This window comes from Etheostoma spectabile, chromosome 14 (genome assembly GCF_008692095.1).
Source record: "Etheostoma spectabile isolate EspeVRDwgs_2016 chromosome 14, UIUC_Espe_1.0, whole genome shotgun sequence".
NCBI lineage: Eukaryota > Metazoa > Chordata > Actinopteri > Perciformes > Percidae > Etheostoma > Etheostoma spectabile.
Genome location: NC_045746.1, coordinates 24435061 through 24448159, shown reverse-complemented (window position 1 = coordinate 24448159; position 13099 = coordinate 24435061). Strand labels below are relative to the sequence as shown.

General features: G+C 41.7%; 1 protein-coding gene across 1 annotated transcript in view; it reads right to left on the bottom strand.

Annotated features, from left to right (window-relative positions):
- Positions 1-13099, bottom strand: part of LOC116702047 (chloride channel protein 1) — a 51834-nt gene that overhangs the window by 10828 nt on the left and 27907 nt on the right. The window contains exons 14-21 of the mRNA XM_032536102.1: positions 12226-12381; positions 6999-7068; positions 5507-5617; positions 5045-5161; positions 4195-4405; positions 3532-3665; positions 3161-3252; positions 1476-1574 (exon numbers count right to left, since the gene is read on the bottom strand). Coding sequence (XP_032391993.1) covers positions 1476-1574; positions 3161-3252; positions 3532-3665; positions 4195-4405; positions 5045-5161; positions 5507-5617; positions 6999-7068; positions 12226-12381 — 990 coding nt within the window. The remainder of the gene's footprint in view (positions 1-1475; positions 1575-3160; positions 3253-3531; positions 3666-4194; positions 4406-5044; positions 5162-5506; positions 5618-6998; positions 7069-12225; positions 12382-13099) is intronic.

The following is a 13099-nucleotide window of genomic DNA, read 5'->3' as shown; positions in this document are numbered from 1 at the left end:
ATAGCTTGATGCTCTTTAAATATGTTGTTGCATTGTAAAACGTTTTGGTGCAAAGGACGGACCTATCCGCGATCGCTCTCCTCGGTTCTGACCAAAGAAGAGTGCTTTGGAGTCTCAATTACGCACCATACCTATGGCGCATCTCTCTATAGACCTGAGGCCTAGAGACTGTAAAAGTGGTCAGGCATCTAATATTTCCCCGAAACATAGTTTAGTTTTGCTCATATAACATGAGGCCGAATATTTCACAATTCTGTTTCATTGTTTCAAGTTTTCGACAATACAGATCAACAACACTGCCCGACAGTTGGAATCAATACTCGGGCACAGAACTTGTTCATCGACAACGTGATCTGTCATGTAAAACCAGACTCAAGTTATTTACTACCCAAGACAACCTGTTACTTTAGTGTGATGATTCATGTTACAAACATGTTTAACAAAAGAAAATAAATCACACTAATCAGCCCTAAAGCATCATTGCCCATAACAAGAGAAAGCCATGAGGGAGGAAAACAACTTGACAACAGTAACAAGCGGATATAGAAATAAAAATGCGCCTGCAGCTCTGTAGAGAGTTGGGAATAGATTCTTTTAATCCATATATTTCATATAACAACATAATACAATACAGGCAGATCGCCTTCACACACACCTTACTGTTACCATCTGGCGATCCTACACCATTAAACTCGCTAAAGCAGAAGAAGCGACGGGATACTTTAGCACTTGTTGAGTTAGCAGGTTGAGTTGCGGACTCATCCACGGAAGACAGATCTAACACTAGCACCCGTCCTTGGGTCCTTCTCAAAGGCAATGCTCCACCCAGTGCTCAAACATAAAACTGTAGATTAATTAGCATCACCGACGTGGTATATAACCACAACAAAACAAAGTTGGATAATGGCTCCAACACTGTTCATAAGACGTGCTAGGTGTTGTGTGCACGACTGTTGCAACATTGTCCTTCACCGGAAATGATTTTCCCACTTTCAGATCACTTGGAGTTAGCCTAGCATACCGACAGGCTGCATCGGATCCCAAACCTCAGTCTGCTCAACTTGCGCAGAAACATCAAAATAGACATAGCCAGTTTTTACAAATTGTTTTTAGGAAACTAAACATTTAGACTTTTTTTTAGCACAAATTATGAGATTTTGAGCCGATTTTTAATAATTCTTGACAAAATTAAAATATATTCAGAATAAAAGAAAAAAGTTTTGGGTGGGCCTTCTACGCCGTACCTGTACAACACAATTGTGTTTTATTTCAAGGGTGGATAAAATTGCTTATACTGAAATCCAAATTAATGATGGTGCTTTTAGCAAATACAAGGCCACTTTTGGCATGTAAACTGAAGCAGATGGCTACAGAGCAGCAACAACAATGCAACTAAATATCTTTCAGGACACGCCAAAGAAAAAACAACAACACACTGACGGCTTGAACACAAATGTAACTATTCAGAGCCCCACCTTCTCTCCGTCGTCCTCTCCGTCCTCATCCACGAAGGCAAAGGACTCCCAGCTGTGTTTCTGAGACTGGTTCTGCTCCTGTAGCCCCTGACCCTTGTCCTGGTAAACACATCAATACAGACTGGTGGTATCACAATATCAGAATTAAATTCAGTGTGAAGTCCAAACTATCATACTGTGCTCAACACCTGTGCTTTATTTGAAGCTGTACTACCTCACTGATTTTGATCAACAATAAATCAGTTTACAGAGATTTGATGTTTCTCTATTAAAGCTTCTTAAATACAACACAGTATATGGCCGTTTGACTTTCCTGAGTGGAGTCGACACTAAAAAAAGCCAGACTGCTGCAGCAGCTTTGTCTGTGTTTACATCTCTACTTTTAGCTGTTCCAGTCTGCATGTATCCGCCCTCTTCGTGTTACAAATGTATTTCAGCTCGCAGAAAAACATTTGCCTACACTAAGGGTGTTTTCACACCTGTAGTTTGTTTGCTTTGGTCCGAATCAGTTGGTGAGTTTGTCAATTTGACAAAAAATCCAAGCGTACCATAGTGCACCATTACGAATCACACAAGAATGTCCACTACTCTTATTGGTTGGATGTTTCTAGGGGCGGGAGCAAGAAAGTAAATAGAGGAAGAAGGTTGTGTGTTCTGGACTAGTGCCAATTTCTTGTATCTCCATGGTCAAACCAGCTCATTTCATTAAAATGATCAGACATTGTTTTGCGAGAGACATTACATCTGCTCTGGTCTCCTAGACTTCGCTCTGCTCTGCCTCCTTTTTTAGCGACCGCGGAGATATGAGAGTGACGGACGGCGAGCTTGACCGCGGTCTATTTCTGTGATAGTAACACTGCAAGATGCTACAGTTTGCTGCATCACAGACTGCTAAACACACCTGACTACAGGAGACATCAGCTCAGACTAGCCCTCTATGATGTGGTCCTATGGTCTCCCACCAGGTCAAAGGAGCCACATTCATAAAACCTTTCACATTATTTTGGAGTTTCATGGGATCTTTTTTTTTATCCAAATCCCAGGTCTAAGGATATTAAAGCTCCTACATTGGGTATTTAAATCCCTATTTTTTTATTCAATGTATACCACCAGAGCAAACAAAACTGAAGTTGTCAGTATTTTGAGTGACAAACAAAAGCAAGGCTAACGAGAAAATCATTCAACCATGGTCTACAGTTTGCACCTGCCATATGCAGGTAAATTGTTGGCAGTGGCGTATAAAATGGTCAGGCCATCTGTCAGGGAAAACATGACTGAAATACACCTTTAAAAGATTAACGCAGAATTGGATAGAGCAACACATGCCTGTGTATGGTACCATTCAAAGGGGGCAACCAGAGGCCACCAAACGGTAGCCAATTGACTTAATCTGGTTGCCGAGGGCACTGTTACCATCAAGCCCTGTATGCATGCAATTTCAGTCTGTCTCTCCATGGAAACAGGGAAAAAAAGCTTCCGCTAAAAACAAAAGGCACTGAAGCAGCATCATTTATCAACATGATCAACATAAAAAAATATAAACATAAACAAATTATGCCAAATATTGTAAAATAAACATTTACTTTTATATCTGCATCATTGTCTTCATATTGAACCAAATAACTCATAGTGTACACAATGTTTTTATACCGCTGTATTATATAACACTGACTGAGTGTCCTCACCTGCATCAGGAGCCTTCTCTCTGGTGACAACCACCAATCACAGAGAGCCAGAAGCTCCAGTCTGTCAATGCTGCCCAAAAGGATCATGGAATCTGGAAGCAGGAGGAGGAGAAATTAAACCACAAAGACTTCCACAGTGGCTGAACTGCCCTGCTCATGTTCAAGGATCCTTTGACTAAAGTATTCTTCAAAAACATTAAGTAGGTTAAATTATTTCTCATAGATACTAAGACCTGGTTCTGAATAGCTTAGAGTGAAGATGATGGTAATTACTGTACAACCTAGACTAAACGTAACAAATTATCATTCTAATTTTTCATTGCATTTTGTTTTATGGCAACGGTTAGGTTTAAATGAATCAACTCTTTCACCTTTTGAGTCGACCAGTGGGATTGAACTGAGCGAGGAGGATTCCAACAGGAGTTGAACTTCTCTGTATGTGGACTGAGACGATATAAACTTCACCTTTCTCACCATGATGTCTTCCACAAAGATGTTGTACTGACTGTAGGAGGACAGATATAAAAATGCACCCTTAAAAGAGTAATGTACAAGAAGATTACCCTTAATTGGCAGGACATATTAAATTGGCTTTTAAGATCCTATAGACTATTTCGCAGTTGTAGACATACACATTCTAAATGGCCCCAAGTTGATTTCCTGTTGCAGTGTATGTGAATGATGATCAACTGACAGGACGTAAACAAGGGGTCAGGCTGTTGCCTAGCAACAAAATTCCATTGAAAAGACCTATATAACTGGAAAGTTTCCTGATATGAAATGAAATCCTCTCACTTACTTCCTGACATAAGTACACAATTTCAATTTAATTTTCATAGTAGGAGCTAAAAACTAAATAAAGAATCTGCATCAAACGTTTTTGAATGGTAACCAGCCCTAGTTCAAACCGTTTGCTTGTTGCATTCATGCAGGACCTCAGACAGAAGTTGTGAAGATGCAAAAAATATGCAAGAAACAAAAAAGCCAATCAGTGTTGACTGCTTGCTGTCCGCTGTGTAAAAATCTGCACAAACCTCATGTGTCCAAAGCCGAGCTCCGGCAGGTACGGCAGCTTCTTGACCTGGATGATGGAGTCGTACAGGGACGGCTGCAGGCCCTGGGCCACCATGTTGGCCAGGATTACTGCCACCATCATAGGCAGGATGTGGGAGATCTGGCCTGTCAGCTCAAAGCAGATAACCGCTGTGGACACCGTGTGAGTCACAGCCTCGGGGAATGGAGGTTAAAGAAGAAAGAGGGGGAGGAAGCAAAAGGCAGAAGTAAGGAAAGAAAAAGATTGTGGGATAGTGGGCAGGGGAAATGAAGGAGAGGAAAATCTGGAGAGGAAAAATCACATCAAGAGAAAAAAAGATAATCAAACATAAAAAAAGAAGGGAATGGATGAGTGAATGTTGAGAAAATGCTGAGTGAAAAAGGGAAAGGCGGTGAGAAGAAGCAATAAATGGGTTCAGAAGCAAAATAGATTAATAAAAAGATGTGTGAGGGGCGACAGGAAGCAACGAAGGTCGAGAGGGAAGGAAAAAATGAAGGACAGAGAGGGTAGTGAAGGAGTAACACAAGGAAGTAAGGAGGGATCAAAGGAGAAAGAGGAGGGACGGGCTTTGGAGGGCAACAGAGGGGGGGATTAAAGGAAGGCCACGTTTCTGGGTCGGCGGCAGAGGTGAGGACAGCAGAGGGAACCCACTGTGACATTTAACTGTCAGAGCAGAGTGGCCACATGCTCGGATGGAAAAGGAGGAAGAGGAGTAGGAAAAGGATGACAAAGAAGGGGAGGGAGATGAGGAAGATTAGGTGGAGGGGGGGGGGGGGGGGGACTACTGACACGAGTGGACAACTAGAGGGAGGTTGACAGGATAGGAATACTTGACAACGAGTGACAACTAGAGGGCCAGGGAGGTTGACAGGAGAGGAAGAGAAGTTGGAAGAGGAAGAAGATGAGAGAAGTGACAGGAGAGGAAGAAGAGGACATCTTGACCAGTGCTGACAAGCCGGGGTTGATGCTAAGGAGGAGAAAGAGGAGGACAGGGAGGAGGCGGAGGGGACATGGACAGCTTGACAGTAAGCTTTTGATGATTTGGATTTCAAAATATGCAATGCTGACTAATTATTATTTCTATTTGAGAGGATGTGCCTTGTTTAGGTTACATACCGGTAGGTCTTTTTGCTGGATCTTAAACTTTGCCTATGCATGTTAGTCTTGCCATGTCAACAACTAGTCATAAATTGTACGGTTGGAGGAAGGTGAACTAAAGTTGAAGTTGTCAATATGCTGACAAAATGTGATAAAACTATGGAAATTGCTAAGAGAAGGGAAGGGAGACTAACCAATGACTGCGTACCCTCCAGGGATAATGCGGTAAAGGATGCCATCAAACACGATCCCGTGAGGAAACAGGGTGGCCATGATCTCCCCTACCAGCCTGCCGAATGCAGCTCCTACGAGAGCAAAGAAAAAAAAAAAATATATATACATTCACTTTTAAAATAAAAGATGTACCTTGAAAGATTTACGTAAGTAACATTATAGTTAAATTATTAATCCTGAGACACCCGTAAAGTACGAATAATGTAGACAAACAAGAATATCACCAATGAGATTGTCGGCCTCTGTTGGATTCTAACAGGATTTATTTTTCCCGATGTGTATTACCAGAGCAAACAGAACTCAGGTCATCAATGTTTCTAGTGACAGCAGATGGTGGAAAGGCTAATGAGAAAAATCGCTTTCAACCATGGTCTGCTGAAAGACAGTTTAGTGTGATTAGCGTATGATTGGATAGAGCTACACATCTGAAATGCGTGCCTGTGTACAGTACCCTTCCACACCCCCGCAAGCTACGCTTTAAAATAAACACTTTACCTTGCATTTAATGTTGTTTTTTCGTGTAAATATATATGTATAAAATATAAACAACCTTGAATGATCTTTATTTATTTATTTATTTATTTTTTTACATAAAATGACATTCATCTGGCGCATAGATTTCAAAAGTGGCAGATACATTTCTAAATGGCAGACAAAATAAAAAATACTCGCCTGCCACAGTGGCAGGCAGTGGAAAAGGTTCATTTCAGACCCTGCTTCCAACATGATTACACGGCAACCGTCTTGCTTTTCATTTTTCATGAAGTCACTGTAATGGTGTCATTTAAATGTTTGGAAAGTTTAGATTTTTTTGGGTTTTTTTTGCCGTGCTTTAAAAGGAGAGAGAACGCCTTTTGGCCCTACAAAGCTGTCGGGACCCCACAAGTATACTGAACTCCCGGTTTTTGGACCCCACGAATATAGTTAAGCACGCACAAGCACACATACACAGGCACACACATACACAGGCACACACAGGCGCGCGCACACACACACACACACACACACACACACACAAACACAAACGTATTTAATTATGGCTTTGTTCCATTAAGGTGGGCCAAGGCCCTGGTAGGGGCTAGCATGCAGGCGCTAACTCACTGGAATGTCTGTGACACACTATAAAGAACGTAACGATAATTAATTTGATCAGTTCCACCTCTGTTTGCCCTGCAATAACACGTCAAAATGGCTGCTGTGAAAAGGGCCAACTGGCAGCACAATTAATCGCATACAGCGTATTTCAAGATTTCTGTTGCTAATCACAGAACTTCTGTACTACTGCAATGATTGAAAAACATTAAGTACTACTGATGAAGTGCAAAACCTGACCAATAAAAGCTTCTTTAAAAAAAATATTAACACAAATCACATGTCCAAAATAACCATCATTTCAGCCATCCTTGTGTAACCCCATCGACAGTATATAAGGCTACAGGAGTTGTTGCTCACCTAGTATGAAGACAGGCATGAAAGCCCCAGATGGAATGGGCATGGTGGTGGCCACAGCAGACATCCAGAACTGCGAGACAAGAAACGTGCAACACTGTTCAGACAAGAGAACTCGATGGAAACCAATGAAAACAAAGTGTGCCATAGGCTGATGGTGATACAGCATGTCATCAATGTTAATTGTGAACAGCATTAAAATATAGGCCAGCAAACCATGTTTGAACATGACACTATGGTTCCTATTTTAATCATCTAAGCGCACGGAAGAGGTGCGCTTAGATCATGTTCAAATCCACTTTTGCTAGTTTGACGGTGGAAAAAAGGGTCCGTGCACCAGGCGCATGGTTCAAACGGGATGTGCTTAGTGTCTTAATTCATTCATAGGTGTATTTTGGGCGTAACATGAAATAAACCTCTCCTTCCCTTTGGCGCATCGCTATTATGATGGCTAATTTGCACCGTAATATTTTTTTATATGTAATCTTCTGCGTGTGCGTGTGCTGCTGTGCTTCCCTGTGTGTGTGTAACAAGCATAGTGTGCACGCACTGTGCACAAGCATAGGCGAATTGTAATAATGCACTGTTTAAATAACAATGAAATGCTGCGCTATTGACTTTAGAGCAGGTTTTTGTTTGTCAGTGGCGCAATCACTTCTCGCTCCCTTAAGATAGCAATAGGCCAAGAATGCACCTGAACACAACACCCTGTAAGACCAGCTCGCCAATGAGCTTAAAGATGCGCGCAGGTGCATTTGCTATTTAAATGACGTGGGCGCTAGACACGACATTAACAACTGTGTTGGTCTTAAGCTAGCAAAGACACCTGAGTCTGGCTTTACGCCACGCTGGGTGCAATATAGGACCCTGTATGTCTTACATTCTGTGTATGTCATGTTAATGTGGCTGAAGTTTGTGTCTGATCTTATTTTTTCATTAGTGTCCCCTTTCTCAGTTTGACAAACTGTCAAACCGCTGTGTGGGAGAAACAAATCCTTCTATTTGGTCACAGCTTGAGGTACAACAAAAATGAAGCATAGGGACGATTTGTGTATGCATGTGGTGAGGAAAGGGAACCAATCACACCCTTGGTGTGTCCTTGAGCAAGGCACTTAATCAACAGCTGTTCCAGTGAGCTGCAACGCATGGTGCTGCAGCTGTACTGGGCAGTTTCCAAATGTGTGGCTGTGTGACTGAGTGGGTAAAGAAGAAGAAGAAAAAAAAAAAAAAAATCAGATATGTAAACTCCTCTGCAGGTTAAGCTAAACTCAACCTCAAATGTCACTTGCACTGTTTGTCTTCAAACTATTTCTGTATTCATCAGAATGTAACTCCCCTAATAATACACTTCGTTCTTGGCTGCAGAGAGCTCATCAGCAATAAGGATTACCTTTACTCAAGCTCAGGGCTTTTGGTGTGTGTGTGTGTGTGTGTGTGTGTGTGTGTGTGTGTGTGTGTGTGTCACCACCAGTATCCCTCTCCAGGCACCACATACTGGGCTTTCAAACACTGCATTATCATTTTAACAGTCTAGATTACTAGTCTACACATCGTTTGTCATCATCGTTTGAGAACTTAATGACTGTGGTACAAGATAAAAACTCATTAGCACGTCTCGCACTGGGTGGCTGCTATCCTGATGGCAGAGAGAGGACTGCGCTCACAGTCTTCTTCTCTCTTTTAATCCTGACAGTCAAACACAATCATGCAGAAACACACAAACGCACAAAAACAGGCACACACAGCACACACTTTCATCAGTGGCCCAAATCCAGAGATAGATGGGAGCAGAAACACTGAGACACAGACAACATGGAGTGAAAATAAATGTGGGTGCCGGTTTATGTGCAATAAAGACAGACAGAGATGGAAGTAAAAAAAAAAAAAATAGACAGTTATAGTCTGACTGAAAATATGGACAGAAGACCGAAGGTAAGAACTCTGACTCATTGTTCTTGGTCATAAAAAAGGTAATCCTATGACAGATAAAACTATCCAATAAATAAGCTGCTTGTGGGTTTTGTTTAAAAGCTGTATAAACTAACACTATATGCATATATCTATATAGAACATATACTGTATATGGGTCTTGAAAATCTCTGTGTTGTGCTGACAAAATAATCTAATAAATAATGGTCCTAGATTTTAATCAAAGCAAAAGTACACTCATTTTTTGGCTTCACCACAATGCACCTGCATGTAACTAGCACATGATTTAACAGTTTGTTTTGCAGGTGGATCGAAATACAGACAAACAAGGGAAAGTCTAATCATGTGTAGGATAAAGGGAGATAGGGAAACAGAGGCTGGAAGATCCAGAGTGTGTGTGTTTGAGTTTGAGTCTTTTACCAACTCCTACATTAGGCCAATGAGGTGGGACCGGGGAAGAACTTGCTTCGACGCGTGTTCTGGGAGCCAATAATCAATGTCCACAATCTGCATTTTGGTCACAGCTTGCTCACCTTGGCACAAGTAATACAGTCCATTTCATTTAGTTGCTGGTTTACTCCCATAATTTTGTTTTTCACACAAATCTATCTGAATGACACCCCAACCTGACACAACACAACACGGTGAAAAGCTGTAAGCGTTTCCCCTAGCCACACACCTGTGTTTCCCTGGCTGTTAATTACTTGTATGCCTTCTCAAAGGCAATGCTCCACCCAGTGCTCAAACAATAAAACTGTAGATTAATTAGCATCACCGACGTGGTATATAACCACAACAAAACAAAGTTGGATAATGGCTCCAACACTGTTCATAGGATTATTATATAGCATTACTGCCTGCTTTGACTTTAGACACTGCAGAAAAATAGACTGAAGTTGACTCTAAAAAGGCAAATAGATTTTAAGTTATTTTGGAACTCTAATAACAAAGAGTGGCTCTAGGACAAATTTCGTTTCTGGTGCTGGGAAGATGTTAGCTTTAGAGTGGTTTGTCTCCAGTTGGAAACCCAGTAAAGGACAGAACAATCACGACTTCTGAGTGGTTTAATTTGGCAGAAACACACAACCTGACAACTCTACACCAATACAATGTTGTTGTTGGTCAAAGTTTGAGAAAGACAGCAAATACTTGTGTGAACTGAACTTTGTGTAATGTGGCATCCAAGTAGATTGAAAAGTTTGGTTTGGTATTTACCAAGAAAAGTAATCTTTTCCCCAGTTTTCCACTGCTTTTCTCTACTTGAGCTCTTGAGAAGCTGCAGATTTTCATCTAACAGGAGGCAGAAACAGCTTGGTGCTGTTTTCTGCAGCAGCAAACAGACTGTGTTTCTGTCTTGATTACAATTCAAGTCAGACTGATAGCTTTAGTTTGATGGTTGCCCTGTTATTTCTCAGTGGGGCAGTATTATATAAAATGGATGACAACCCAACTGCTTTATAATCTACAGTATAAAGTACAGAAGTATGTCAATACAACTTAAGTATGTGTGAATACCCCACTGGTTTTGGAACAACCTCAATCTTTCTTGTCCGGTTAAACTGCATATTGAACTGTCTGCAGTGGTACATGTGATATGGTTGGATGGTTAGATATACTGAAATGAGCTGTGTAAAGGCACAACATGGAGATCTTTACAAGTCAACCCAGTTCCTAATATTTAACCCTTGTGTTGTCCTTCAGGTCCCAGAGACCCGTCCTGTATTCAATCAGATTTTTCTGCTAACGTGGCCTGGTTCTCCGGGGTCCCGAGAACCATCCTGCACTTGAACGCGTATCCCACTAGACTCATCTCGTATTTCAGGTCCCAAAGACACGTTCTGTATTCAATTGTATTTTTCTGCTACCGTGGCCTTGTCCTCTGGGGTCCCGAGAACACAAGGGTTAAGACTAAATCATATTTAAATTAATTGTGTCTGGTAGGGTTTGCTTTACCCCCACAAGTCCTGCATCTGTATGTCAATGTGTTTTTTCCCTGAGAGGACCCAAGTTCACTTGTGTCATGATCATAACAGAAGAAAAAGGCCCGTGATAAATTACACACATTGCTACTCATTTTTGAATTGATAGTGAATCACGCTGCTCTATCTCTACTTGGGTTTAATGAAATTTTGTATTGGTTATTATTAACTGTTACTATTGCTATTCCGATTGAGTCTGACTGTCATGTTCCTCTTGGATGAGGTCTTCTACTCTGACATTGTCTGGATGTTAAACCACTCATTCATCTTTATGGATGGGAGCAGTTACTGCACTTTGGAGTGAACTATAAAAAATGGCCTTGGACATCACACTGACCGTGCGGTGCCTGGTAAGACCTTATGACAAACACATCAGACTGATCCTTCATATCAGTTTGCTGTCAGTCTTCCAGACTGGTCCTTCATAGTTTTTGAAACTGATGCTACAAGCAGCATCACACTACTTGTTCTCTTTGAACCTGTTACTTGCCTGATGCTGCTTTGAAGATTCACATATAAATCTAAGATGACACATGCTCCTTATCAGAATTCATTATAGTCTATGCAGCTGCCCTGTTATTGTGATTCAGTTATCAAGGTTTAATTGAGTTTTAGTGATCATTTGTCCACCTGTGTATATGCTGTTGGATTTTTTTAGAAACAGTTTTATCAACCCTCTGCATGTCCAGAGTCAACCCAGCACCAGACTGACCAGATTTGTGCACATGTCGATGCTTATACTGAGATAGCAAGAATTGAAACTCTCCAGGGTGTGTGTGTGTGTGTAGCTGCTTTCAAGAAAACATAGGAACGATCCATCCACCCACTGTTGACCTTGGACAGGAAGACATGAAGAAGACAAAGACACACCCACACACTCACACACATCCCTGTTACCCACACACAAAAAGAGTGACCTGCAACAAATGTCTCTAATGAAGAGGATAATGAGAATGCTGACGTCTCTCATTCACAAACACGCACGCACCCCGGTGAGTTTCAATTCTTGCTATATCAGTATCAGCATCGACATGTACACAAATCTGGTCAATCTGGTGCTGGGTTGACTGTGAACATGCAGAGGGTTGATGGAACTGTCTGTAAAAAAACATCTCACAGCATATACACAGGTGGACAAATGATCACTAAAATAGTATGAACATCCCAATTAAACCTTGATAACTGACTCACAATAACAAGGCAGCAATATAGACCCCCCCCACACACACACACACACACGCTAATGCATTACCCAAAAATGCACTCAGACAGACACAAAAACAGAAAAAATGACACACACACTTTTACAGGCAGCCACAGACCTTCATAATTAAGAAGAGCAGCAGGACGAGGAAGACACTGACATCAGGGTGCAGCCAGGCGGCCGAGAGGCCCAGACCAGCCGGAGGAGGTGATCCCGAAATCTTTGTCCATGTAAAGTTGTCAAACAAGGAGTTGATACACTCCCTTGGCATCAGCTGGAGAGGGGCAGATAGGAATCAAAAGCAGATGGAAGAAGAGATCAGGGCAGGGAGTACAGAGGGAAGATTAGGGTTTGACAAGAGGTGGAGGAGGAAAAGTGGGTGGAGGTGAGAGAGAGAGAGAGAAATCAAAGAGAGAAGAGGGCAGAGAGGGCAAAAGGGGAGGAGAAAACAGGAATGACCAGAGAAGTTGCAAATAAGGAGAAAGAAAAAGAAAAAAAGGAGGTAGAGTGGGAGAAAGGGTGGAGGTAAAAAGTGAATTAGAAGAGAAATAAAGAGGGAGAAAGTAAAGAAAGATGAGAATGTGTAGAAAACTGGAGAAAAAAGGGAGAGAATGGAAAGAGAAAGGGAAGAAATAAGGGAGTAAAAGGTTGACAGACAGTGAAAAGTGATAGAGAGACATATGAAGAAAGAGAGATTGGAAGAAAAGAGAGAAAAGGGAAGGACAGTGTTGAGTAGGGAAAAGAAATCATAGGAGCGCAAGAGAAGAAGGAAAGGGGGGATGAAGTTTATCAAGGGAGGAAAAGAGACCAGGGGGGAAATGGATGATGAAGGAGAAACAAAAGGGAAAAAGAAAAGGGGGAACAAAAACGTGAAGAGAGGAAAAAAGTCAAGTGGGACAAACAGGCAGGAAGTCATCCAGAAAGCTGGAAGCAGACGGGTACGCGTGGCCGTGTCCAATGACTCATTCTCTTTAGATGACTCGTGAATGACT